We start from the raw sequence: 27,500 nt of genomic DNA, 5'->3' as shown, positions 1-27,500 counted from the left end.
GGATCATAAGCCTTCGGAGGCCATTATCAAGAAGCCTCTAGACGTAGCACCCTTGCGCCTGCAACGGATGCTGGTCCAGCTCCAATGCTACCCAGGAATCACTCTAGTGTACAAGCGTGGGGAAGGCCTACACTTAGCGGATGCTCTATCACGAGTCCATTTAAAAGAGTGCCTCACAGATGCAGAGCAACTTAGTAGAGCATGTTATCTCAGACCAACAGTTGGCCAAGTTCGTTGAAGCAACCAAGGAAGATGAGATCCTGTCGAAACTTCAACAATTAATATTGTCTGCTTGACCAGATTCCAGAGATCAAGTCCCCCTCAACGCACAGGAATTCTGGAATTACATGGATGAATTATCGGTAGCACATGGGCTTATCGTAATGGGGCAAAAAATCATTGTCCCTAGCAGTTTGAGAGGGGAGATGGTTGAGAAACTTCATGAGGGACACCTTGGAATCCACAAGGCAATAGCTAGAGCACGTGAAGTATTATTCTGGACTGGGATGACAGTGGATCTGACAGAGACGATTAAGAACTGTCCAATATGTTTAGAAAATAGACCAAGTCAGCAGCCTGAACCACTGAGGTCCCACGAGATCCCACCATTTCCCTAGGCTAAGGTTGGCACAGACATCCTCCACAAGAATAGTAGAAACTACCTCGTTACTATTGATTATTACTCCAAGTGGCCAGAACTAACTTCACTTCCTTCCATGACCAGCACTGGTAGTTTCGGACAATGGTCCATGTTACAGTTCTGCAGAGTTTAAAACGTTTTCGGAGGACTGGGGTTTTCATCATGTCACGTCGATTCCAGGGTACCCCCAGTCAAATAGTCAGTCGGAGAGAACAGTCCAAACAGTTAAGTCAATGCTTGAGAAAGCTGACGACCCATACAAAGCCCACTTGTCACCTTCGCAAATGTTAATGGGAAGGTGTTTGAGAACCGAAATTCCAATGACCAGAGAAATATTAAAGCCCCAACTTTGTGATCCTGAAGAAGTCTTGCCTAAACTAAAACACAGACAAAGAAAAGCAGAAAAAGCAGAAGCTGCAGGATGACAAAACAGCGAAGGAACTGCCATCACTGATGAATGGCGAGTTTGTAAGAGTTCGAGAAGGCAACAAGTGGAAGCCTGCTAAATCTACAGAGATTCTTCCGTCACCTGGATCCTACAAGGTTGAAACTTAGCGGGCAGAGTACCGACGAAATCGTCTCCATTTGCTAAGAACTGAAGAGCCCAAGGCATCAGAGTTTGCATGCACAGCCCCATCTGATGAAGACCTAACAGACACTGAAGTTGAGATGTCTGGTGCAGGAGCCATGCAGAATCCTGGGACAACACCAGTCAAAATGTCTATGGCTACTACCACACGGTCCGGTAGGACAGTTTTAGCCACAGTGAGAACAGTTTTGTAACATTTCACAAAGTCTTGTGTTCAATTTAGAGACAGAAACACTACTCCCCGTACGATGTGCACGCTCAATTTGCACTTCGAAAGGGAGATTGAGTTTAGATTCCAGTTCCACTTTAGCTTTACTTTTACTTTTCAGATTCCTCAGAATTTCAGATTTCAGATTCCTCAGAATATTGTTCCTACGGATTTGCAGTCTAAATTAGCTTTTTTATGCCTTCCCGAGTTGTCTCCTCTGGGACCCGTTTCTCGAAAGTCCCGAAACTTTACGGACCATTTTCGGGTGTCACAGTTCCCTCTGTATCTCAAGAATGGAGAGGATTTAAGAGGTGAAATTGCACAGTCAGTTTGCGTTTTGCTACCTTGAAAATATGTTAAAAGATCGGCTTTCCAAAACAAGCGGTTGGCAGGTTCGCAAATGATTTTTCGGGCCCGAAACGTTTTCGGGACTTTCGAGAAACGGGCCCCTGGTCATTAACTTTGAACAAAAATAACCTCTCGTCATTTCCTTCAATCACTGACGTCTTGTCTTCTTTCCATGCTGTGTTACGTTTATCGCATGTTTTGATTAAACAGGATAATTGAACTTTTCGAAATTAAAAGAAACTGTTGTCCAAATTTTGGCGGTACGAAACTCACCCATTTTGTTTTCATTGTCAGAATATGCTGCGTTGAGCACAGTGGGAGGAAAAGGCCACCTGAAACAAATAAAAACAAACACCTGCCATTTTTCTTTCATCTACGTTTTCACATTCATTTGCAAACAAAAAAAAAACAACTTTCTTTCTCATCCACCCCTCCATCTTCCCCTTAAGAAAATGTGAGAATTCTGCTTTCTCTAGCGGTGCTGGATTTGCGTATGGATGTGTTCAAATCCCATCCCGAGCAACGTTCTCTGAGGTCCAAATCAACTCCACCTTGCATTGCATTGCTAGTTTGAATCAAATAAAAGTATATATTTGAAGTGAGGGTTACAGACGAAAGATACAAGTGATCCTCGCACCTAACTGGGCAATTTCAACAATTGTCTGTTTAAGGTAGCTAAAAAATCCAAGTGGCTTCAACAGGATTCGAACCCATGCATGACCTCTGCGATGCTGGTGCAATTCGATACCAACCGAGCTGTGAAGTCACTCAGCTGGGAGCGGGTCAGTTTGTTGGGCTCGTGTGGTTCCCATGAAAGGACTTGATGAATGAAATAAATGTACTTATTTAGTAGATATTTGACATGAAGACGAACTGACTCGAACTAATGTGGACACTTATCATGAGTTCGATTCCCGTTGACGCCAGCTGAGTTTATCAGGTGTCTATAACAGACAATTGCTAAAACTTGTCCAGATAAGTGCAAGGATCACTTATCCCTTTCGAACCCGCACTTCAAATATATACATTTATTTTATTTAAACTGGAAGGAATTGAGCAATTGTCTATGCACAACACCACAAGCATTAAGTTACAAATATCACCGTGTAGAAGGTTAACTTTTACTTTTCTAGACTCTCTATATCTTAGAATCCGTCTAACTGATATGTATTACAAAGTGTTTTTGCAGAAAGTGAAAAACCCTTACTCTGACTTGTCCACCACGGTTCCAGCCTTAGCAAGCTTTTTTAGATTTAAGTTCTTTGTTATTGAGATTTCATTTTCAAAGTAACTTTTTGGATCAATCTTGACCTGAAATGGTAAAAAAAGAAATAAACTGAAAAATAACAACAAAATGATGTAAAGAGAACTGGAGGCTGGCGCATGAAGTGGTAATGGACTGGAAGGCGTTGATGCTTTTCTAACTGTTAATGACCACCCAAAAAAGTTGTAATATTCACTGATTTTCACGAGCTGCGCCACAACCGTGCGCTGGAAGGAAACTTTTTATAATAAATTAAGGAAAAAGCTAATTTTTACAAAGCCTCTTAATTTTCTTTATGCGTGTCTGAGCAGACCTTCGTCGAAGAAATTAATGATCAGTTATTGTTTTCTTTCACTTCACTGCAACTCGAGTGTGAAATGGATCGTACCTTTTTGTACTTTTGTGTCATATAATCGACGTCCATAAGATAATCAGGATATCCCACATTTTCAATAAGACTCTCTGCCTGCAAAACAAGGGCAGACATGATATATTTAGCCCGCCGCTGGACCACTAGAGCCCGAAGTAAACTCCTTGAGTTACTTGTTGCTTGGCGACGGGCGAAAAACTCAGCGTCCTGGGCACAGGTCGGATGCTCTAAACATTAGCAGGAAAATGTGTGAAACGTGCCAACATTCTTTGTTTCCTACAGCTAAATCTTTTTACGATCTTCGGCGAGAAATGGAAAGGATGAAAGTGGGTTTTCAGGACAAACGGACAAAACTTGAACGCGAAATGTGATGCAGTGTAGAGAACCTGCCGATTAGCAACGAGAGTTTTTTTCAAACAACTATTGGACATATACGCCACCGTCTTTGGGCGGCTGCAGCCAAGTTGGTTCGCCAGTGCGATTGATCAGCATTGATTGTGAGGGTCAGGGGAAATGTCTTGAACAGAGCAAGCGAAGAGGATCCAAATGAGATGATATCGACATCATCATCGGTGTGATAGTGTGATAATGAAAATGAAAGTAACATAATATGATAATGATTGTTGTCGTCGTTGCTGCGACGATGGTGATGAAAAACCATGTAAGACAAAATCACCATGAGTTTGCTACCTTTTGTTTCGCTGCCGTACGAGTCGCATGGTCCATCCATTTTTGTTGGTCCAGGGTCGCTTTAAATGCGGCCTTTATTTCATTGAGAATTCCCATTGCCTGCACCGTAAAAAAATAGGAAGTTATTCCTATTGTTAGCAGCAACGTTTTTGTTGGAAAATCAGGCTTATATTATAGCATATTCAGCAACATTTTACGGATATCATGATCTTATTGCTAATAGACCTTTTTAGCTTGTACGTTTTTTTTTTCTATTTCAGACCACGAGATGTCCTCAAGGGAACTTTCCTTTTGTTTTTTTTTTCCATAAGTTATGCGTACATATAAAGGTGCTTAAGACGACATTTGAAAGAAGCTGTTTCCCAGAGTAACATCACGTGGTCTGCAATGGGAAAACAAAACGCAAAAGCTAAAAGAGTCAATTAAGGAACGCAAAGTCCAGAACTGATTTTCTTTTTGTGTGCAAATCCTTGGGTGTATTTATCTAGTTCGTTCACACTACTGAAATAGGCACGAGAAAACATGGGAATGCAAAATGTTGAAGTGAGCAAGAGTTCTAAAAATAACAAGAAAAAAACCATAAGGATAAAAAGAAGAATGAAAAAATAACAATAACGACAGAACTGCAACTACTACTACTACTACTACTACTACTACTACTAATAATAATAATAATAATAATAATAATAATAATAATAATAATAATAACAACAAGAAGAAGAAGAACAACAACAACAACGACATCAACAACAACAAAGCGAAAAAGAAGAGAAAGGAGAAGAACAAGCTAGGACATGATATAAACAATAAGACATGTACGACTTGCTCTTACCAATTTTTTGCTGTCACCGTCAAACTTTTGATCAAGGAATACCTTTGACAGAGGCAAACCAAATTTAGAGGAAGTTGCAAGGAGGCATAACTGGTGTTGATCGGAATCTCTCCAATAATTATATGCTTGTAGGTAATAAAATTTGTACAGTTCAGTGAAGTCGCTGCTCAAAAGCGTGTACTTCAAATCCACAACTCTCCACATGAGATAATTTGCTACAGTCCTAGACAAAATTTAAAAAGTGTTTGACAGTCAGTTATACCCTATCCTTGAGCAAACCTTTTTCCTTTGTTTTTTTTTTATTTACAAGCATAGCCGCTGATCACGTAGATAAAAACCAAGAACTTAACTAGTCGACGAATTGGCCATACCAGAGTGAGGTGGTAGTTTGGATTAAACAGCACAAAATGTACCATTTGGCAAAAGCAACTCTGTATACGTAATAGCACGTTTTTTTTTTTATTTTCATATCAAAATGCGTCTTGTATAATTCAATCTCATGCAATGCTAAGAAAGAAGTAAAATCGTTCTCTGGTAAAAAGTTTTGAAAAAACTATGAGCTTTCGACAGACTGAACTGCTGCCTTCAACGGATAAAAATGTGTGAAGCCTAAAAGCGAAAGAAATTTAAATATAACGAAAAATTCGCATAAATTAAAGGATAGAAGCATGTAGTAGAAAGAATGTTAAAAATGCTAAGAAAATTAGTGTTTCTTTAAGAGAATGTGATATTGTCTTGGGAGCGGGCACGAATTATTGTCTGCCCCAACAGTTTTTGCCGTGTGCCATGACTCCAATGTCTTTCTACTCCGGTTGTTCGCTTTGTCAATGATTTTAGAATTGTAAAAGTCAATATCATGATTAAAAGTCCACGCGTGTTTTGCGACATTTGAGCCTTTAGTACAATGCTTTAAGTTCCTCATATGTTCCTTTCTCCTAGTAGTAAAGGATCTTTTAGTTTCGCCAATGTAGCTCCACGGGCAAGATGCGCACGGAATTTTATAGATGACATTGCACTGGTCGTCTTCGGCAGGTCGAAACTTAGGGATAGGGAAATGCTGCTGTAAAGTTTTAACTGGTCTGCTAGTGACTTGGATGTCTTGTTCCTTCAGGATTCTTGTGAGAGGTTCGGTGATGCCTTTGATGTAGGGAAGGACTGCAAAGTTGCGTCGGTTTGTTGGCTCAGCCCATTTAAAGAACATACCAACCAACTCTTCTGGAGTAGGTGTAGGTGGTAGAGGCCTCGCTTTCTTTCTTATAACATCAGCAGCGATTTTTTGGGGATAGCCGTTGGAGTGTAAAGCGGCGCAAACACGAGCAGTTTCACTGGTCTTTCCAACTTGTGTGTTGGGGAGATTCAAAGCTCGATGCAGGAGTGTCTTTCATCATCGAACACGAGTCCAACGGCCAACTACCCTTTCTTGACACCCTCATTTCGCGCGATAACGGAAAACCTTTGGTCGACATCTACCGCAAACCCACGCATACGGATAGATATCTTGACTTCCATTCACACCATGACAGGAAACATAAAATCAGCACCGCTGAGACACTCCTGCATCGAGCTTTGAATCTCCCCAACACACAAGTTGGAAAGACCCGTGAAACTGCTCGTGTTTGCGCCGCTTTACACTCCAACGGCTATCCCAAAAAAATCGCTGCTGATGTTATAAGAAAGAAAGCGAGGCCTCCACCACCTACACCTACTCCAGAAGAGTTCGTTAATATGTCCTTTAATTGGGCTGAGCCAACAAACCGACGCAACTTTGCAGTCCTTCCCTACATCAAAGGCATCACGGAATCTCTCACAAGAATCCTCAAGGAACAAGACATCCAAGTCACTAGCAGACCAGTTAAAACTTTACAGCAGCATTTCCCTATCCCTAAGTTTCGACCTGCCGAAGACGACCAGTGCAATGTCATCTATAAAATTCCATGCACATCTTGCCCGTGGAGCTACATTGGCGAAACTAAAAGATCCTTTACTACTAGGAGAAAGGAACATATGAGGAACTTAAAGCATTGTGCTAAAGGCTCAAATGTCGCAAAACACGCGTGGACTTTTAATGATGATATTGACTTTAACAATTCTAAAATCATTGACAAAGCGAACAACCGGAGTAGAAAGACATTGGAGTCATGGCACACGGCAAAAACTGTTGGGGCAGACAATAATTCGTGCCCGCTCCCAAGACAATATCACATTCTCTTAAAGAAACACTAATTTTCTTAGCATTTTTAACATTCTTTCTACTACATGCTTCTATCCTTTAATTTATGCGAATTTTTCGTTATATTTAAATTTCTTTCGCTTTTAGGCTTCACACATTTTTATCCGTTGAAGGCAGCAGTTCAGTCTGTCGAAAGCTCATAGTTTTTTCAAAACTTTTTACCAGATAACGATTTTACTTCTTTCTTAGCATGAATCCTGGTAACGGATCTTCAATATTTTTATCAATCTCAATGGTTGAGAACGGCGAGCAAAGTCCCTTGACAGGACTTTAAAATCATCGATATACCAAACCTCTCCAGGAAATAGCTTTCCTGTTGAGCTGAACTCGTTTCACTTCCCACGGATTTGTGAACACTGAATGTTCTGAAAGGGACCTACGGTTAATCAGTCTTATCCGAATACACCAAAAAGTGTAACTGGCTATTCCGAGATTGAATCGTGTGAGCAGCTCTTATTAATTACTCCGCAATACCACTGCTCAGATGAAAAGAAAACACACAAAAAAATACTAAACTAAACAAACTAACTATTACGAACTGTTATTCTGTAACTCTTCAGAGATTTAATCGCGTGAGCAGCTCTTCCTTCGCAATACCACTGCGTTCAGATGAAAAACAAAAACAAACGGGTTTAACCACTGGAAGTGTTGCAATTTATGCATCAGTTGATTGAAACCCCAGTCCCTCGACCCCCGGGACTTAACGGGGATTTAACGCACTTTTAACAGTGCGTTGGCCCCGGGGGGCGGTGGATTTAACAAAATGTCTGTAAACCGGGACCATGGAGCGGCGATTTAATAGCACGTGCGATCACCGGAAGCGGGGACAACAGCCGGGATTTAACTCGACGGATTAAACGTCTTCCAAGATGACGTTGGTGGAGAGAGAGGATGGCACGTTTTAGTGGTAGTGCAGTGCACTACCATTTTGTCATCGGGGCTGTCGGAGTGAGTGAGTGAGTGAGTGAGTGAGTGAGTGCGTGAGTGCGTGAGTGAGTGAGTGTAAGATTTGTAGGCCTGCAGCGCGTGCATGTATTACGAAACTAATGTACGGTTTAGCTATAAAAAGGTGCGAAAAACATTGAAGAAATTTCGTAAAAACGGTTAAATATACACGGCTAAGAAATACACGACGTCTCGACGTTCTCGGACGTCATTATCAAGTGAAAAAGAGACAGTGTGAATATTCTATAAATACAAGAAAAAAACAATAGTTCATTAAGAAAAATGGTAACATAAAAAATATGCTACAAGCTAAACAAAGAGTTTAGCACTGATGGAGTCACTCTGAGTGTTAAGGCTAGGCCTCAGGTCTTTAATCAATAGCATATCGTAAACGAGGCAGTCAAATTTCCCGTGGCACTTCACGAAATTGGTCCTCATTAAGACGATTTTTGTCACCGTGTGCTTCCAAAAGGTGTTTACCGATAGCCGAATACTTGTGTTCAACAATGCGTTGATGACGGTGTCGGGCTGTATAACTGACGTAATCTGCATCACACAGATCACATGCAAATTTATAACCAACGCAATGCTGACTTACAATACTCGGCTTAATTTCTTTCGGCTTGAGATCTTGCTGCAGTTTTTTGCTCACAAAAACTGGCTGTAAAGTGACGGCAATCTTACTTAGTAGACCAGTGTTGGTTGGCTTTCTGTAAACACGGGTTTCAAGTTCTATTCTATTCTTAATTATCTCAATTCCAATGAAAGGGATCATATGATCAATAGGAAGTTCCATTGTAAACTTCAGGCTCGGATGTAGACCATTCAATGTAGTCAGAAAGTCAGCAGCAGCATCGGTGTTAGGCATTGTAGCAAGAGTATCGTCGACATACCTGTTGTATAGAGAGGGCACCATACCGTTGCATGCGAGTTTTTCTTCGACGTGGCACATAAACACATTAGCCATTAGCGGGCCAAGAGGGGAACCCATCGCTACGCCGTCAGTCTGTTCATACAAATGATCATCGAACTGGAAAAGCTGATTGGTGGTGGCAAGTTCAAGGAGCTGTGCAAGTTCCTCTTTCTCAATATTAAGATCATAGGTTTGATTAAACCAACCGTTGGTAAAGGCCTTGTCAACCAGGATGTTAATAGTCTTACTTAAAGGTAAATTCTTAAAAAAGGCCGTCACGTCGTAGGGGACCAGTATGTCTTTTTCATTCAAAGGAATGGAACTGACGAATCTCGTCAGCAAATTCAAACGCCTCGGTGATAGTATACTCATTCACAGATAGTGGTTTTAATTTTTCCTCAAGCCATTTAGCCAGTTTAAAGTAGTAGGCTCCAGTGGCTGACAAAATCGGTCTCATACTCCATTTGGCTTTGTGTGCCTTAGAAGCCCATAAAGATGAGCAAGTCTTGAACTCTTCGGAGAAAGCGAACTGGCAATGTCTTCAGGCAATATTCGATGTAAGATTGCGTGTACATCTTTCTCTTTCTGAAGAAGTGGATGATTGTGTTTCGGTGGGCGTCCACGAAGTTTTGGGCGTTTGTCATCAACACGCGCAAATTTAGTAGTATCATCTATTGAGGCTGCGCTAAGAAGGCGGATGAACTCAGATTTGTCCATGACTACAATTCCAGAACCCTTTTCCGGTTTGGTTATAACAATGTCATCACGTTTCTTTAAACGATTTAGCGCTTTTACGAGAGCTTTAGGTGGGGAAGGGCTTGTGCGCTGAATGTAATTCAAAGCGATTGAACGTAATGTTGAACTTGCCAGCTCCTTGTCAACAGGATCTTCTTAAAGTGGCTCGACTTTCCAATAGGCTTTCTCAAAGTTAGCTTTGATTTCAACTGGAGCGACTTCTTGAGGCAGAGAAAATTTCAGTCCTCTGCAGATAACGAGCTTTTCAAAGAAAGAACGACGATACGAAGATATGTTATTGATATGTTCGTTCACATCAGACTTCTTCTTGTCATCATTTCATTTTCATCATTTCATCGTATTGATTCTGACGCTGTGTATTCAGTGTCCGTATGATGGCAATATAGTGAATGAACGAGCATTCATCCCTGATGTCCTTGTGGGCTTTTCGAACTTCTTCCTTGAGATGACTGAGGTAAGGTAACTTGGATGTTAGTTCCTCGTTCACAACCTCCCTTTGTTAATTGCCTTCTTCCATTTACGTGCTTTTCTTTGTTTAACGAGCAAATGTTGGTGTAACACCAAAGTTCAAACATAAACGAAGAAACTCAACAGCACCTTTGCATTTGATAAGCCGTTTACTACACTTTCAAGACGTCTAAATAAGTGAAGATGATTATCGCGTTTCAGTGCATTAAAAAGAAGCGACTTTTTGAAACATTTAGCTATAAAAAGTTGCGAAATTTCGTTACAATTAAAAATACACGGCTAAGAAATACACGACGTTTCGACGTTCTCGGACGTCATTATCAAGTGAAACAGAGACAGTGTGAATATTCTATAAATTCATTCAGAAAAATGGTAACATAAAAAATATGCTACAAGCTAACAAAGAGTTTAGCACTGATGGAGTCACTCTGAGTGTAAAGGCTAGGCATCAGTTCTTCAATCAATAGCATTTCGTAAACGAGGCAGTCAAATTTCCCGTGGCACTTCACGAAATTGGTCCTCATTAAGAAGATTTTTGTCACCATGCGCTTCCAAAAGGTGTGTTCAACAATGCGTTGATGAAGGTAGCGGACTGTATAACTCGCATGCGACGGTATGGTGCCCTCTCTATACAAGAGGTATGTCGACGATACTCTTGCTACAATGGCTAACACCGATGCTGCTGCTGGCTTTCTGACTACATTGAATAGTCTACATCCGAGCCTGAAGTTTACAATGGAACTTCCTTTGCATAAACAAGAGTTGGGCGATTGTGATCTTTGTTTTGACTTCGCTCATTTCATTGTCAAACTTTATAACACTTGACAGAAAAAGAAACAGAAATAGAAAGCTTACGATAAGCATAAATAAGGCTGTGATCGCTTATGCCTATATGAGACACTCCAGAACATATAATCCTATCAGGACGGTTAGTGAAAACGAGATCAATTAAAGTTGAAGATGATTCAGTGCAACGAGTAGGATCAGTAATGAGCTGCTGCAGGCTGTAAACATCAGCGATGCTAGAGAGTAGATTTGCGTTATGGTCCAATTGAGGAGCAGCTAAGTTGCAGTTCAGATCGCCTAAAACATAGAACTCAACATTCTTCGCGTCAATTTTACCCATAAGCGATTCGAAATAAGTAAAGATCTCAACTGAGGAGTCAGGCGGCCTATACCAGGTTACTACGAGAAAAGGCTTTGATCTCGGTTTTCGGATTTCTATACAAAGATTTTCAAGTTGGTGAATACTCAAATCAGGTTGCAAAGAATAACTAATGTTCGAGCGGATAAAGAAACAAACACCACCGCCAAAGCGGCCATTTGTTTTCCTGTCACGGCGAATAATTTCATAGCCAAGGATGTAAACATCACTATCCTTAACCGAAAGATGTAAGACGCTCAGAGTGCACGCTTTAACTTGCTGTGAAAAAAAAGTTAACTTCATGTCAGCCTCGAAGCTAATGTTTCTCAATTCCCCCTTATTTTGTTCAATCTTTCTAGGTTTAGTATTTTACATATTACGTCCAGGAAAACAAAACGCAGCTCAGTTGACAGTTATGCATTAAAGCACTGTGACAAGTTACTGCACCACCACACTTGCGCAATGCGTACCTATTGTTAGTTCTCTGATATCGGTTTATTTTTTAGCCATCTTTTGCTTTCCCAATTGCTATAGGTAACTAATATGTTTGAGCTGATACGGATTGAATCATAGTTGATAGAGAGTACTTTGAATAAGAACAGTTGCAAGCATTTTCGTCCTATAATTTGAGATTTGTTTCAAATTAATGCATTATATTAAATCGACCTTTAATAATTACGAGCCGTTTGAAATAGCGACAATCCAGCGTCCTATCAAATATAAGGTGGGTCGTTAGCAACGTTCTGGTGTCGAGACGAATGGATACACAGAACAAGTACAAGGCGAGACTTGTACCAGGGTCACTGAGCTATGACAGTTAATATGTTATGTACTGACTGAACCAATGGTGTCTTTTTTTTTAAAAATACACCTATGCATTTGTGTAATACCAAAGTCCATATTATTCTTTCCGGGTACTTTTCGTTAACGCCCAACACAATGTCGACTTGTACATTAAATTGTGCATATTAAAAGAGCAATTTTCGCAGAAAAAGACAATATAGTCGAACCTGGAGATTTTAGCTATAGAAGTGAAAACAGGTAAAGTTTTAACCTTTGCAGCGTGTTCGAGACGAACGATGCCGATTTGAGTTGTTTCTTCACTTGGCTCCGGTGTTTGGTGCTCATGCTATGCAGGTCTTTTAACAAAGTTCCTGGCCCCGGGGCGGGGAAATAAGCCATCTTATAACACTGCGTAAATGTTAAAATCCCCGCTATGTCCCGGGGGTCGGGGTTTCAATTGCCTGATGCATTACAGGCATATGTAAATCTTAATTTACAACTTGTAAATTATAATTGATATGTTTTGTAACATATACTTTACATGTTGTTGGTTCGTAAATAAAATTTACATGATATTTACATATAATGTTGATTCTTTAAATTTACTGAAAATTGGAATTTACAAGATCCTTTGGTCAAGTTGCATTTGGAACAAAACATGTAAATGACATGAAAATATTTTAAGGGAATTTACAGTGTTTCTGCGTGTAAATTTCATGTAAATTGCTGTGGCGAATCATGTAAATAGCGTGTCAATCAAGGCCTTTGCAAGTAACATGTAAACAAATGATGAATTTTGGAGTCATGCCCAGCGCAGGAATGAGATCGAGAAAATATTGGAAAATAGCTTTTGTAATATTTGCACTCAGAAAAAACAAAACCAGCAATGAAGTTTCAGAAAATTCCCTTAACGGGAAATAGCTGGTCGAATTGTTTTTCTTCGAACAAATTTCCATTCTTTTACTCAAACACGTTTGGGGAGATGTCAAGGTGAGTCTACCAACTACATGATCAAGAGATCAAAATAGATTGGAAGTTATTCCTCATTTACCTTTTAGGAGTTGACTTCAATAGTCGAACCAACTTTTTGAAAAACTCTAAAGAGTGTACAACAACACTCGTTTGATCTTCAACTTTGAAGGAGTTCTCTTCCATCATAATCTCCAAGTATTCGGTCCAGTTGAACTGCCGATTTAATAAGGATTGTAAGAACGACCATGTCAATGTTTTTTTCTTTTTGCTTCAATAATGATGCACACTTATTACTCACAAATACCCCGGTGTGATTCTGTAGTTCCGTTAACGTGAGCTTGTCATAGGCTTCTTCAGAGTCAAACAGTTTGTGTTGTGGGGACCCTATCTAGAGACAGTGAACATAACAAAGCAAGGTTTAAGTAAAGCGTAATGAATGACACTCTTGGATAGTATTGCCTTCCCTTTTCCTTCTTCCTTCGAATTTTCCTCAGTACAGTTAAAGTTGTATTCCATTAAAACAAAAAATTGTTATTCACATTTCACACAATCCAATAAGATGTCAAGAACTGAAAACAATCTTTGGTTTTTTAAAAAGAAATAGCTACTCGGGTGAAAGAATACTTATAAATGAAGCATGGTCAACCATTTACGATTATTCCTTTATTTATGGTTCTCTGGACGATACGTCTGTTCAGAGTTTGAAGAACATGGCGTATTTTAGCAGCATTCTAGACTTCCCAGGTGCATTAAACTTAACGTCAAGGTAAATCCCTATTAAACTCTTTATGGTTGTTCCCTTCATCATGCTGCAAAATAGAAATAATAGTTAGAACACGATCACAGACGGACCTCTACCAATTCCCTTTCAAATTCAAACACTTTCATCAAGTCGGACTCGGAACTTTGCTCTGCTCCAAGCTTTCTTGTCAGGTTTCTCATAAGATCCTTGAATGCTTCCCGCACCTACAAAACAATTAACATAATTGTTAAAAAGATGGATCAAGGAAAGCTTTCACATCAGAACGAACTCTCCTACCATGAACAGGGATGAGGGAGCATACCATCTCTCCCTAATGTGGAACAAATTGATCTCCATCCTAAGCCGAGGGTAAGGGGAAATCGACAGAGTGACTTTGCATGATTTGCATAATTAACATCTTCACGGGAACCTTTTTAAGGCTCCTGACACCTTTGGCGAAGCTTAGGTTTTAAAAAGATAGTTGTCAGGAGTCGAAATCGTCAACTACAGTTCTGACTACTATGTTTAAAAGAATTCGCTTAATTTATTTCATCTAACATTAGCCGATTTTAATCTGGCCCTATTACGTTTTCAAATTGACTCCATTACTGTACAGTTGCAACCGTAATCGACAATTTGATTTACAAACAAGACATCTTCTAAAACGGTTCAAGTGTTCTGTAACTGATATTTCGGACTGTAGTATCGCAAGTAACTTTAATCGTGACTAAACAGACTAAGAGATACACACAGTTCGTCCAGAACTCATGTTATCAAAACGTTCCTGAAACGTTCCTCAGCTTCGCAGCAAGGCCTGCGATACACAGGGATCCCAGGATATAACATCCCTTCCTAACCCATAGTTCAATAGTTCAACGGAAGTCCTAATCAAAGTTCAAAGTTCAAAAATAAGAATACAACTCATCATAAAATATAACGATGCTTCATACAATAGAGTTTTGACGTTCTAGTAATAAACAAAGTCAGCATCTCTCTTTGGCTTTGCTGTTCGAGTTGAACGTCTCAGTTCCTTTGCTGAATCGGCAGGACCACTATCTGCGGGATTCCTATCATCTGAAACTGTAGTTTCGAGTTGATCTAAAGGAGGCATTGCTGCCCCCGTGAACTCTTCCGACTCCAAGCAGCTGGTGTCATTGTCATCATTAAGTGATAGCTCCATGCTTGGAACTCTACTACGAAACTTCACATTACGAATGAGACGTTGTCCAGTCTCAGCATGGACAAATTCAAAGGTATTCGGTCCTTTGCTACGAACAATTACATACCTCTGATGACCAAACGTGGGAATCAATTTTCCAGATTTTGTATTTGCCACAAATACAATATCCCCAGGTCCTAGGTCATGTTGTTATGCATGTCGCTTGGCATCAGTATACTCACATAACCTTCTCTGATATTCCTTGTACCTCTCTTCAGGGTTGTTCTGATCAATTTCTGGTACTGTCGGCAACTTTGTTGTTATCTCTCTGTTGAGAAACAGCTTAGCAGGGGTCATGGAGGTCCCAGCATGTGGAGTGGACCTGTAAACTTGCAGAATTGTAGGCAGAAACTCTGTCCAGGATAAACCATCTAACTCTGCTGTTCTGACACTGTGCTTTAGGTACCAATGAAATCTGTCAACCTGCCCATTTGCTTGTGGAAAATAGGGTGATACTCTTCTGTGCTGTATTCCATTTGCCTTCATGAAGTCTTGGAATTCCTCTGCTATGAACTGACGTCCATTGTCCGCGATGAGAACTTTTGGATTTCCAAATCGTGCAAATATATCTGTAAGTACAGTAATTATACTCTTACTTGTAATACGCTTGAGGACAATAGCCTCGGGCCATTTGCTTCTGTAATCAACAACAGTCATGATGTAGATCTCTCCAGGAAATGGACCAACCAGGTCGAGGGCACACTTCTCCCAGCAGTGATCGGGAAGTATAGTTGCTGTATTAGGTGTGTCTCGTCGTAGTGGCTGAAGCCGCACACATGTCTCGCAATTTCGGCAGAAGTCTTCCACGTCAGAGTCCATCCCCGGCCAGAACAGTATTCTACAAAGGCGTTGCTTGCAGCGCACAATACCTTGGTGAGCCTCATATGCCAAGGCCAATGCCTTTAACCTTAACTTCTCTGGAACATAAATCCGCCGACCTCGCCACAGTAGGCCCTGTGCAAAGCTCAGTTCATCTTTAAAATGTTTTCATGTATTATCTACAAGGCTCTGAGTTCCACCAAGTACCTTCAGCACCTCTAGTAATTCTGGGTCAGACTCTCCAGCCTCTTTTATTTCATCAATTGAGAGCAAAGCATCAGCACTTTTGACAAAGCGTACATGCTCCTCGACAAAACTTGTTCCCGTACCAGTAGTGTTCAAAGGTAACCTTGATAGTCCATCTGCAATGTTCTCCGATCCCGGTTCATAAGTGAGTGTAAAAGTCATAGTCCTGACATCTGAGAGCAATTCATTCAAGGCGGATTGATTGAGTGTTTTTATTGAATACGCCAAGCAGTGGTTTATGATCAGTCGAGACGACAACGTGGTGACCATAAATGTAGGTATGCATCTTCTGCAATCCGACCAGCACAGCCACTGCCTCTCGTTCGATCTGCGAATACCTCTTTTCTGTAGCAGTTAAACTTCTGGAACCATAAGATACGGGCTGCCAACGGCAGTCAACATTTTGCAGCAAGACACACCCAAGACCGACTGGGCTGGCATCTACTACAAGTTTGGTCTCTGCTTTCAAGGAGTAGTGTGCGAGGCATGGTGCTTTAATCAGAAGCTCTTTAACTTCCTCAAATGCTTTGGATGCTGGTTTACTCCATTTCCACATCACACCCTTCTGCCTAAGCAGTCGCAAAGGAGTGATAACTGTTGCAAGGTTGGGAACAAACTGTGTAAGGTATGTAATACTTCCTAGAAATGATCTCAGCTCTTCTTGATCTCGAGGTACTGGTGCATCTGCAATTGCTTTTATCTTGTCTGGGTCACGCTTAATTCCCTCAGCGGAGATGATGTGTCCTAGAAATTTCAGTTCAGACATGCCCAAGGCACACTTGTCTGCATTGAGACGAAGGCCAGACACTTGAAGTTTATCCATAACTACGCGAAGATTCTTCGAGTGTTCTTCTGGTGTTGACCCATACACCACAACATCATCAAAATAGCTAAGTACACATGATAACCCTTCACATACTATGCTCATGACCCTTTGGTACACCTCTGGTGCTGATGCAAGCCCAAAGGGCAGCCTTTTGAACTGATCCACTTTACCTGCGGCCATGAACGATGTAATGTCTCTAGATTCTTCCGCTAGGCGGACTTGCCAATATGCTTTCCTTAGATCCAGAGTCGAGAACACCCGAGCCCCACTCAGTTGCCGTAACAGGTATTGGATTCTAGGAATTGGGAACCGCTCTCTTATCACTGCTTTGTTGGCTTCCCTGAGATCAACACACACTCTCAATTCCCCATTCCCCTCGTAAACAATCTGCACAGATGATATCCACGATGCTCCTGTTGCTTCCTCAATCACATTGTCTTGAATCATTCGTTCTATTTCTTGTTTCAGTCACTCCTCTACGGGTGCTGGGACTGGCCTTTGCTTTTGTACCTTGGGAGGGACATCTGAATTGATTTTAATTTTGTACTCATAATTCTTAAAGTCCCCGAGCTCCTCCTTAAAGAGATTCTTATATTCCTGATAAATCCTCTCCGTCTCCTGGGTTAGGCTTTCTCCTACTGCATGGACTTCCACAAGGTTGAGGGTGGACAGGACGCTTCTTCCCAACGGGGAGGGGGCCTTCCACATCGATCACATACACTGGCTCCATTACTTCCACATCATTGCATCTCAGTTTAGCATCAAATACTCTTAAACACTTGAGATCCCCTCCACCAAAAGCTGAAAACTTGACATTGGTTGGGTTAAGTGGAGTGTTCAGGTTGTCTCTATCAAGGTCTTAGCACAACCAGTGTCGATCATCATTTGAACAAGTTTACCATTTATTTCAACATCAGTTTCAAAACCCATCCCCTCATTGTTGGTAGTATAATAAGCATATTCGTAGTTAGACTATCTGACTGTTGCTGGACTGGCTGGACAAACTTCACATCTTCTTTGTTCTCTGATTCTGTTGATCTGCAATACTTCCAGAAGTGACCAGTCTTCTTACATTTTCTGCACTGTGCGTTCCTAGCTGCGCATCTTCCGTCATTAGCAAGATGATCCGCTCTTCCACATCGAAAGCAGGCTTTTTCTTTTGCTTTATTTACTGAAGATTTTACTGCATTAACATCAGATTTTTCTGGCAAATTTCAGGCCTCCTGTCCCCCAAGTAGCTGCGCATTCTTCTTTGCAGATTCAATTGCTCTCCCGAGCTTCTGGGCTTTTTCCATAGTAAGAGTCTCTCCTTGTTGTAGTAGCTTTTCTCGTAGATATCCGTCAGAACATTTGTCTATAACTTGACCAAGGATATTATCATCAGCGGCTTCCCCGAAGTCGCATGTTAAACTCAGCATACGTAATTCTGCAATGAAGGTATCCAATGATTCATGTTGAAGTTGAGCACGTTTTCGAAACTTATACCTTTCTGCCCACTTGTTTCTTTTAGGCTGAAAGTGTGCACTCAACGCTTGTTTAACTTTCTCAAATTTCTTTTTCTCTCCAGGCAAACCTGAGAGCAAACTTCGGACTCCCGTCCCAGCAAAATGTAGAAGAGTAGCTGTTTGAACCTCGTCGCTTTCTTTATCTAATTACGTAGCAATTCGGTAGTTGTGAAAGGCATCGAGCCAAAACTTCCACTCATCTGCCAAGTTTGTCGCCTCTAAATTCACTGCAGACAACGAAAACCTTTCAAAACTCATCTTGATATGTTATCCGATTGTTGTTTATCCTCAGAGTCGTCGCCAATTTGTAGTATCGCAAGTAACTTTAATCGTGACTAAACAGACTAAGAGATACACACAGTTCGTCCAGAACACGTTATCAAAACGTTCCTGAAACGTTCCTCAGCTTCGCAGCCAGGCCTGCGATACACAGCGATACCGGATATAACACGGACCATTTTTCCGATATTTTTTATTGATAATTGTTTCTGATGACTGCGACAGGCGACTTGAAGACAAAAAAGATCTTTGATAGAGTTATTTTTATTTTAAATTATTAACTTTGCCAGTCAAGCTGGCAGAGCGCCACAACAGCTTGCGCCAATTACTGTGGCCCCTTTTTTACCCTCCCAACCATGATACACAACAGAAGACAGACCACAACACCGGGAACTACGTACCCTACTCTTAGCGACAAGTGTGTGGGTTCTTTTACGTCCCACAGGATTATTAACATTGAAGGGTTGTTATCGCTTATCGTTGTATATAATCGCATCTCAAAGGTTACCTATCTGAAAATAAGATCTTGTCCACGATACGATTGATAACAGAAATTTATTTGCAGGTATTTTCCTCGACTTATCTAAAGTGTTCGATACAATTGATCACACTATCTTACTGAAAAAAATTACAGCATTATGGCCTAACAGGCACAGTACGTGATTGGGTAAAATCCTACCTATCCATTAGAAAGCTAGAAGTCCAGGTTAATAGAAAAACCTCCTGCAAAAATGGACTTGTTTGTGGGGTCCCTCGGGGATCCATTTAGGCCCTTAATTCTTCATATTACATATCTATGACCTCCCAAATTGCGCCATGAGACGCCGGTTGTATTCTTTTTGTTGATGACATTAGCATCTTTTACCAAAACAGAGATCCAGAAATCGTAATGGATTATCTAAATGATGAAATTCGTCGTGGAGCCACTTGGGAAAACGCCAACAAACTGTCTAAAGAGCAAGTTTATGATTTTTAGGCTTAAACAAAAAAAGTTGCTTATGGCAAGACTTCTTAAAATTGACGAGACTAATTGAGGAAGTGGAAGGTATCAAATTTCTAGGTGATCACATTGACAAGCATTTTGCTTGGAAAACAAGACATTTTGTTATATAGCTGGAGTTTTTCCCGCTACAGCGCGCCCATTCATGGGCTAGTTCATGGTCACATGGCATTTAACAATGAAACTGTTTACCGCCAAATGCCATGAGCGGGCAACATTGCGAAAACTATTACGTCAAACGGGGAACAGTTCACTGTTACCCGCCAAATGTTGACCGCTGTTGCACGTGATCAGAGCGTGCAGTTGAAGGTGGCCTGATGTTGTCGCTGGAATCTGGGCGCTTCTTTCAAAATGTTTGACCCATTTGTTTTGCTATATAACAAATCACTTAATGACTGGTCCCTCGGGAAACAGTTCATTTTGTTTCCCTCGAATCTCAATGTTTCCCTCGGCTGCGCCTCGGGGAAACATTGAGATTCTCGGGAAACAAAATGAACTGTTTCCCTCGGGACCAGTCATTAAGTGTTTAATATTAACTACATTAGTACAAAAATCTCTAAAACAATAGGAATGTTATACAAAGCAAGATTATACGTACCTAGTAAGTAATCGTTCACAAATTAACTAATAAATATAGATGAGAGGTCTGACCCAGTATATAATGCAACCATTCCTGGGCTGGGTCAAGCCCTCGTGGTAATGAATATGTACAATATGATCAACACTATCCACGGGTACATCATGTTAGTTTCTTAATATTGCTCCCTAAGTTTTTTATTTCTTTTTAAATCCATTCTGTATTTTCTTTGCTTCTCTTTTTCCCGTTTTAGTTAACTTTGCTGTAATTAATAAGAGGGAGTCCTCCCTTTAAGCCTCCATGGCTTCTTGAGACGTTTTCGGCTTTAATCGATCACGATATTTCTTGATCCGTTCTCATTGTATTATGTATTTAATAAGGCAAATGAATCATAACATCCGTTCGATTTTGTTGAACACAACTGTGCTTAAACATGTTGAATCGAAGTTGAATCGATGTTGAATGCTTCAACAACCATTCAACACTTCTTCTGTTATCGCGAATGTTGAATGAAGTTGAAGCCCTTTGCCCCATTCGTTCAAAATTGTTTGGTATACGCGTGCGCACTAATCGGTCTCTCAATGACGTATCCATGTCCGTATCTACAATAACAACCGCAGTAGCAGCCTGGGACTGAATGTCAGGCCTCTTGTGAATTGTCGTTGAATAAAACGTTGATGACGTGTTGAAACCGTTTGCCCACCCCACATCGTTTAAACAAAATCGAACGCACGTTGAAACAAATGTTAAACGCATTTGTTCGGGTTACACTGTACTCCAGTCCAGTTAATTAATCTTACCAGTGTGCTTTTCACGTCGTTTGTTAGGTGTCTCCTTCGTGACAATGAGGTCAGTGGAATAGCTTCCTTAAGCTAAAAAACACAGAAACAAAGTTAAAAATTAAGAACCATTCGCAAGATCAGACCAATACATAGCAAGAATGACCGCGAAGATTGAGGAAAGTATATGAAAAACCTAATCATGGACTGAAGACGTAAACTGATTTCCAGAGAAAGGCAATCTCTTAAAAAATAGCTGCAAGGATCGTTACTGGCTTCGATACTGCGTTCGTTGAGAGGCGTCACAGTGTCTGTGATGCCAAAGGCTTTTTTTTTTTACGCTTAAATGGTGGATTCTTCTAATTATGTACCCTTTATCTAGGCTAACGAATCAAAGGAATTTGGCATGCGTGAAATGCATTGCCAGACATGATATTGGCATTTCACAGAAATGTTAAGTTGCAACTAATCTCACAACACCTTAAGAAGACAAGTTATGCGAATTATTTCCAAACGTAAGACACCTTGTAGCGACCTCGGAGATGGCGTTACAACTTGTAGAAACCATTGCAGAAAGAGAAATCGTTTTCCACTTTCCGCTTCTCGCATATGTCCGTCGCGTAAAATTTGACCTGTAGCAGTTGTCACGACGCTTTAAGGCATTAGCCTAAAAAAATGTTCCTTTGACCTCATGTGATCACCAAAAACGACACAAGGCTAAAACTCGCAATGGGGGGTCATTTTTGTCGCAAGAAATTTCGATTCAGGTCGCAAGAGAAACTTCCGAGTGTCATAGCACTGATGAACCATTCCCACTGTTTGCAAAACGCGCTTCCCTTTCTAAGTCCTGATGTAATGACAATTCTTGTTTATTTATCCAGACAGGATGTCTCTTTTACTCTCTGTTTTAAACGAAAGTCACCTTTTTCTCTGAGGTTGAGGGAATTTGAACCTGAATCAATTTTAAGATGTTAATTGTTCCAATACATATTAGTTTAAATTAATACTGTCACGACTAAGACCTCAACCGAAGTTAATGATTATCATCATGTAGCATAACCACTATTTCTGCCTCTGCGACTGGAGGGACTACTACTTCCACTACTTGTGCTCCTCCTCCTCCGTCTCCTTCTCCTCTTCCTTCTTCTCCTCCTTCTGACTACCACTACCAGGAAGAAATTAAAGTCGCTTTTCGTTGACGGTCGACCTAAGTATGTTTTCAGCGTTTTCCAAAAAGTTGGGCTATCTCAACCTTTTTACATAAAAAGAATGTTTTTAGATTTCCGCGGCTTTTCTCGTCATTTCAAAGCGTATCAAGTAATGTTTCCGCTTTGCGAAAAAGGTTATCACGATGCCGCGTCTGGCTACACATAACAGCGGCAATTTTTCTGGTCCTTTCTTGACCTTTTTGTCTTCGTCAGTGCTCTGGAGGCCTTTCATTTTGAATAATAACTGAACAAATGAAAAAGTAGTATTACCATTATGGCATATTGAGAGCTGTTTTCGTTGTCAATGTCCACTTTCGTTTCAAAAAAAAGCTGGAAAGCCAGGTCTCTATGAATCCTCGCGAGGTTGTTTATCAAGTGCCAATCATGCTCCACCCAGCCCTTGTCTGTTATGCTCCATGATCCATAATTTCTGATTAAATCTTGAAGAGGTTTTCCCTTCAGTCGTTCAATTTCCTCGACGTCCATGCATGAATCATAATAAGCCGATGCCTTCCACACTGCTTCTTCCTACATCAAGGGAATGTAATTTTGGTTCATAGTTTAGATCAGAACAAAGTTCGGACAATGGCGAATTTTGCAAAATGAAAACATTTCTACAAAGACATCAAAATATTAGCCAAAAGATTGTTCTGTGTATTATACAAAGACAATTTTAGCCTTAAATTAACAGCAAAATATCTCCTCGAAGCTGAAAATTAACGGCTAAGTTTGTTCTCCATAACACAGAATAAGTTTTTGGCTAAAACCTTAACATGCATCAGGGATTCTCATCTCAGTATACTTGTTGACTTTTTGTCACATTTGTTTACCTGCATTTTTTTACTACACTGGTCCCAGAGGTTTTTCTTGAGTCGCGGGAGAGCCGCGAAGTGGCAAAGACGTGTCGCCAAGCGCCAAAGAAGAGAAAAACCCCTGGTTACCTTGAAAATTGGGGTCCCCCTTGTTCGTTTTTCAGATATGAGGAACTAAAGCCAAAATATAAGGTGTTTTTCCAAGGCTTTCCTGTTGCGATGGTAACTTGTTACGTCACAAAAATGTCTGCATCTTGTTCAGCAATAATTGGGGTTTCACATGATATCAGAACATTGCTGTTACGTGATAAAGTGTTGTAGTGTCAGTCCATCTAATGACAAGGTCTCTTGAAACTGTTGAAACTGGTTTGAGCCATCTTACGTAAAAGGTAGGCAGAGGATGGGCGAATTTTCTTGGCGCGTTTAATCCACTGACCTTCGTCACTTTTGAAAAAAAGTTTTTATTACTAGTGACGAGCAACGTTAGATAAAGAGCAGGAAAGAGCACGAGAGAAGAGACGACGATATTCGAGGAATTTAAGCGAAGAAAGCCTCGGAAGAAATTGAGGAAGGAGAAGAAGAGAAAAATTCAATGATGAAAATCGTAAAACTGAAAGAAATACAGCGAGTGACAAAACACTCATTTACAACGGGTAGCTTTCAGGTAACGTTTTCCTTCACCTCAAATATTTTGTAAAACTCGCTCAAAAACGAAGAAGCCCTGAAAACGTTTGCAATTCCGTGTTGACAGAGATTCTCGCACATTTCAACAATCACACACCACGTCGCAGAGCCCCCTTTTGTCTCAGGCTCTACCTGAATCGCGTCAACTCTTTGAAGACGCTGCAGCCCGAACTTCTGGACTACTCAATCTTGTTTTCTCTCGGCAAACTGGTTTTTCCAGCGTGAGCATCCATTTAGTGATGAGACCGATAGTTATAATTGAGTCCACAGTACCTTGAAAAATCAAGATGGCGGCGAGATCTGCGTGAAGCCAAGCACATAGTCCTGGGTTCAAAATTGTATCCTGGCAACATGTAGCACATGCTCAATAAAGATCTTACTCGATTCATGGAGTGTCCCCGAGAACGCCAAAAGCAAGCAAGCAAGCCAGCAAAAGAAAGGCTCTGCTAGCATGGTGTAACAGCAATTGAGTTATAACAATTTGTCTCGCTGTTTTGTGGCCGGCTACCGCGGTTGTTTATTTTGGAAGTGAATTCATCATTGCTGTGGCGACTGTCCACACTTAATTAATACGTTTCGATTTTTACTTGAAATGGATGTCCAGTCGTGAGCTTCTCTGTTTGACTGTGAAATTGCAGTCGAGTAAGCGAATTACTATGCTTTAGCTTGACTTTTTAATTAGTAATTTTTGCTGTTGTTCTAAACTGAAGAGCGAGGGTGTAAAGATTATCGGTCAAACGGAAGATGTTGTACAAGAGATCACTGTGCATGGAATTTCAGTTTTAGTTGTTGATTAAAATTGTTGGCTTTTGTTTGCAAGGCTTGTTTGTCTACTGCTGTCAGCTCAGAGATGTTTGATTGCTGTAAACTGTATACACTAGTGACGATTATTTTGTACTTTATGCAGAAGCATAATTATTTCCCTGTACACTATATTCAATATAGAGAGTGGCTTTCTGGGGCTAGAAACGGGAGCTCCGCTTTTAGGCTTGGCTAAATCTACATATTATTTTTTAATGATGGTGTGTTTTATCGATGCACGTACTAGCTGCTGAACTAGGAACCAAGTCTAGATCATTAATGCCATTTAATGGTCAGCGAAAATAACAAACTTACAGGTAAACAAATGTGGCAAAAGTCAACAAGTATATATATACATTTTTCGGTTCATTGTGTTTTGACCAATTTTTGATACTATGTTTGTAGTTTCTAATAAAACACTTTCATAAATCGCTATCATGCACGTTTACATTCTTTTGTATTTATGTTCATTAGACCTACTGCCCTTATTTTGAAACAAATATTCCTGTGAAATTTCCTCGTCGTAGCGAGGCCAGAAAGGCTCATTTATTTGGCCGCCATTATGAAAGAGGTCTATTGAACTCAGAAAGGACTCGAATGTTAAAATGTGAACCTCAAATGTTGAATTGCTAAGAGCAACGATGAAATGTGCTGGATCATAAAATGCGAAAGTTGAATTTGACAGGATACACGCTACTGTAGCATTTTCGTCACCACGCCACTTGCGGCCAAAACACAACGAATTCACTAATCACTAGTGCGTAATTTATCTATTACAGACTTTGACCTTGGCTGTTTGCATACTAATATGTGTGGCCTCTTTGTCTTTCTTTATTATCGACATCGCCCTCGATTTCCTACTGCTTTTTTACCTTGTAATAAAGAGCTTTCAGTTCCCTATTTTTAAGAAGCATTTCAATCCATTCGTTGTTTTCCGCAGTGAGTTTCTCAAATGGGTCCCATCTGGGTGCTGTGGGTGGCCGTGGATTCTTTTTCATCCATCCACCGCATGCATACTGATAGAAATCTTTACATGGGTCAATTGATGGGTCGATGGAATTCAGCAGATCTGAAGTCAGAAAAGCAGCAAATGCTTCCGATAACAACAAATTGTAACGTGAGACAAAGTAACAACAAAGTTGTAAAGAAAATAAAAGACCAGTTTTCCTCAAATTAGAACTTACTACAGCAAGAAAAAAAGTCTCTTGATTGTGAGCCTGTAATAAATTTCTATTCTTAAAATACATATAACAGCAAGAGAAACGACCTATATGGGGCAAACTAAAAAAATCACGAGGAATTGAGAGAAAGATATGCAAGGATACATACTTCTCCCTTTCTTTCATAAAATGCCTGTCGAAGCAAAGACCTTACCTGGCCTGCGTCAAATTTCAGGTTTGCTCATTTGGTCAAAAAATTATGTTTAATACAAAAAAAAAGGAAAACATTCAGACCAGTGTTGTATTTGGCAGAAACATAATGCTGCATTCCTCTCGAAATGACATGGCCCAGACAATGGACTTAAGGCCCTCAGCTTACCTGACGCAGCATGTAAACAGTCTGTTGACCAGCATGAACCGCCATAGTAGCTATGTCGTTTTGAGATCCACGATGATGAATTCCCCAATTGCTTTTCAGTTACTGTATTGGGTTCCTCCGAGCGTACGATCAGGTACAGATACAATAAAAGAACACAGCAAATCACCAATACGGTAGCAACAAAAACGATCAAACTTCTAACAAGCATAGCATAAGCCTTTCCATTATTTGTTTCTTTCATTTCGACAAGCGTGACCCTCGGTCTCCGGCTTTCGCATTTGTGAACATCACCAATCATCGTTACGTGTAGCGGTGAATCAATTTTAAGAGGTCATTTCTCATTTGTCTTTGTCTTACGACACTCAATTCATGCTGTTCATTAAATGAACTAGAGGATAAAGTGACACAAGGGAAACTGTGGTCAAAGATGGATTGCACTTCCAATATGATAGTTCGATGATAGATAGGCCCACTATGATGGTTCGATGATAGAAAACAATTATTTCATATTTCTTTATTTCAGACACTGTCAGATGATGATGACACGGTCCTTCGTGACGTCACAGCAAGACTATTTCTATTAGTGTTGATTGCAGCGCGAACTTCTTACAGACAAGTGGGTTTATCAAGACAAAAGCCACTAAAATGTAATAAACCGATTTAACTTTAGCAACGAAAGAATGCATTACTTGCTTTCAATTGCGAAAAGAAAACAATGGCGGAAAGTGACAAACGCCCCGGGGGGAAGGGGGGTACTTCCTTTTACAGTGGGTTTATTAATAAGACAAATTGGCGTCGTTTAAAAGAAGCGGTGGATTAAAAAGAATTACAATCTTTTTCCTTTGTCGCTTTGCATGACACCACCGCCCATTCGAGAAGTGAAGGCAAGAATCATTTCCACGGAAAATGAGTCAGTTTCAGTAAGTAAGTAAATATGTGATAACTGTATTTATACAAGGTAGATACATCAGATGGCCTGTTACAGTAAATTTTCAATAACTACAGAAAAAATAATATATTAAAAGCTAAAAACTGTAAAAATACACCAAATACTCTGCTTTCCACCTGCACGTATACGCGTGTATAAAGACACAAATAAAGTTAAACCGTCACTGAAAGAAATCTTGACAACCGGTGCGAAAACACTTGAGAGTTTGTGCTTGCCGAAGCTTGGCCGGGTTAAGCCATTCCACAAAACAGCACCACTGTAACAACAACTGTTCTTAAGATAACTCATGTGGGGTTTGACCTCGTTGTCTCTTAGATTATAGTCAGTGATACTACTTCTTTTGTTAAAAGGTAATTTAAGTTA

At 40.4% G+C, this 27,500-nt stretch overlaps 2 protein-coding genes and 1 pseudogene across 3 annotated transcripts in view; 1 reads left to right on the top strand and 2 right to left on the bottom strand.

Moving 5' to 3' along the window:
• LOC138052012 (endothelin-converting enzyme homolog) overlaps positions 1 to 26,694 on the bottom strand; it is a 97,354-nt gene extending 70,660 nt beyond the window's left edge. Inside the window, exons 1-12 of one of the 2 annotated variants that reach the window (XM_068898357.1) lie at positions 26,189 to 26,694; positions 25,522 to 25,718; positions 22,623 to 22,880; positions 21,166 to 21,237; positions 14,005 to 14,118; positions 13,451 to 13,540; positions 13,232 to 13,365; positions 4,942 to 5,164; positions 4,110 to 4,208; positions 3,438 to 3,515; positions 2,993 to 3,096; positions 2,059 to 2,117 (exon numbers count right to left, since the gene is read on the bottom strand). In XM_068898357.1, coding sequence (XP_068754458.1) covers positions 2,059 to 2,117; positions 2,993 to 3,096; positions 3,438 to 3,515; positions 4,110 to 4,208; positions 4,942 to 5,164; positions 13,232 to 13,365; positions 13,451 to 13,540; positions 14,005 to 14,118; positions 21,166 to 21,237; positions 22,623 to 22,880; positions 25,522 to 25,718; positions 26,189 to 26,486 — 1,726 coding nt within the window. In that variant the 5' untranslated portion in view covers positions 26,487 to 26,694. The remainder of the gene's footprint in view (positions 1 to 2,058; positions 2,118 to 2,992; positions 3,097 to 3,437; positions 3,516 to 4,109; positions 4,209 to 4,941; positions 5,165 to 13,231; positions 13,366 to 13,450; positions 13,541 to 14,004; positions 14,119 to 21,165; positions 21,238 to 22,622; positions 22,881 to 25,521; positions 25,719 to 26,188) is intronic. The other variant, XM_068898358.1, reaches the window with a different exon arrangement.
• Positions 1 to 27,500, top strand: part of LOC138052024 (large ribosomal subunit protein bL20-like) — a 596,113-nt gene that overhangs the window by 315,440 nt on the left and 253,173 nt on the right. The window lies entirely within an intron of this gene.
• LOC138051023 (uncharacterized) lies at positions 17,473 to 18,767 on the bottom strand (annotated as a pseudogene).

The sequence above is a fragment of the Montipora capricornis genome, chromosome 6, assembly GCF_036669925.1.
Source record: "Montipora capricornis isolate CH-2021 chromosome 6, ASM3666992v2, whole genome shotgun sequence".
Lineage (NCBI taxonomy): Eukaryota > Metazoa > Cnidaria > Anthozoa > Scleractinia > Acroporidae > Montipora > Montipora capricornis.
Note: the sequence above shows the minus strand (reverse complement) of the source record. Positions and strands in the feature narration are given on the sequence as shown.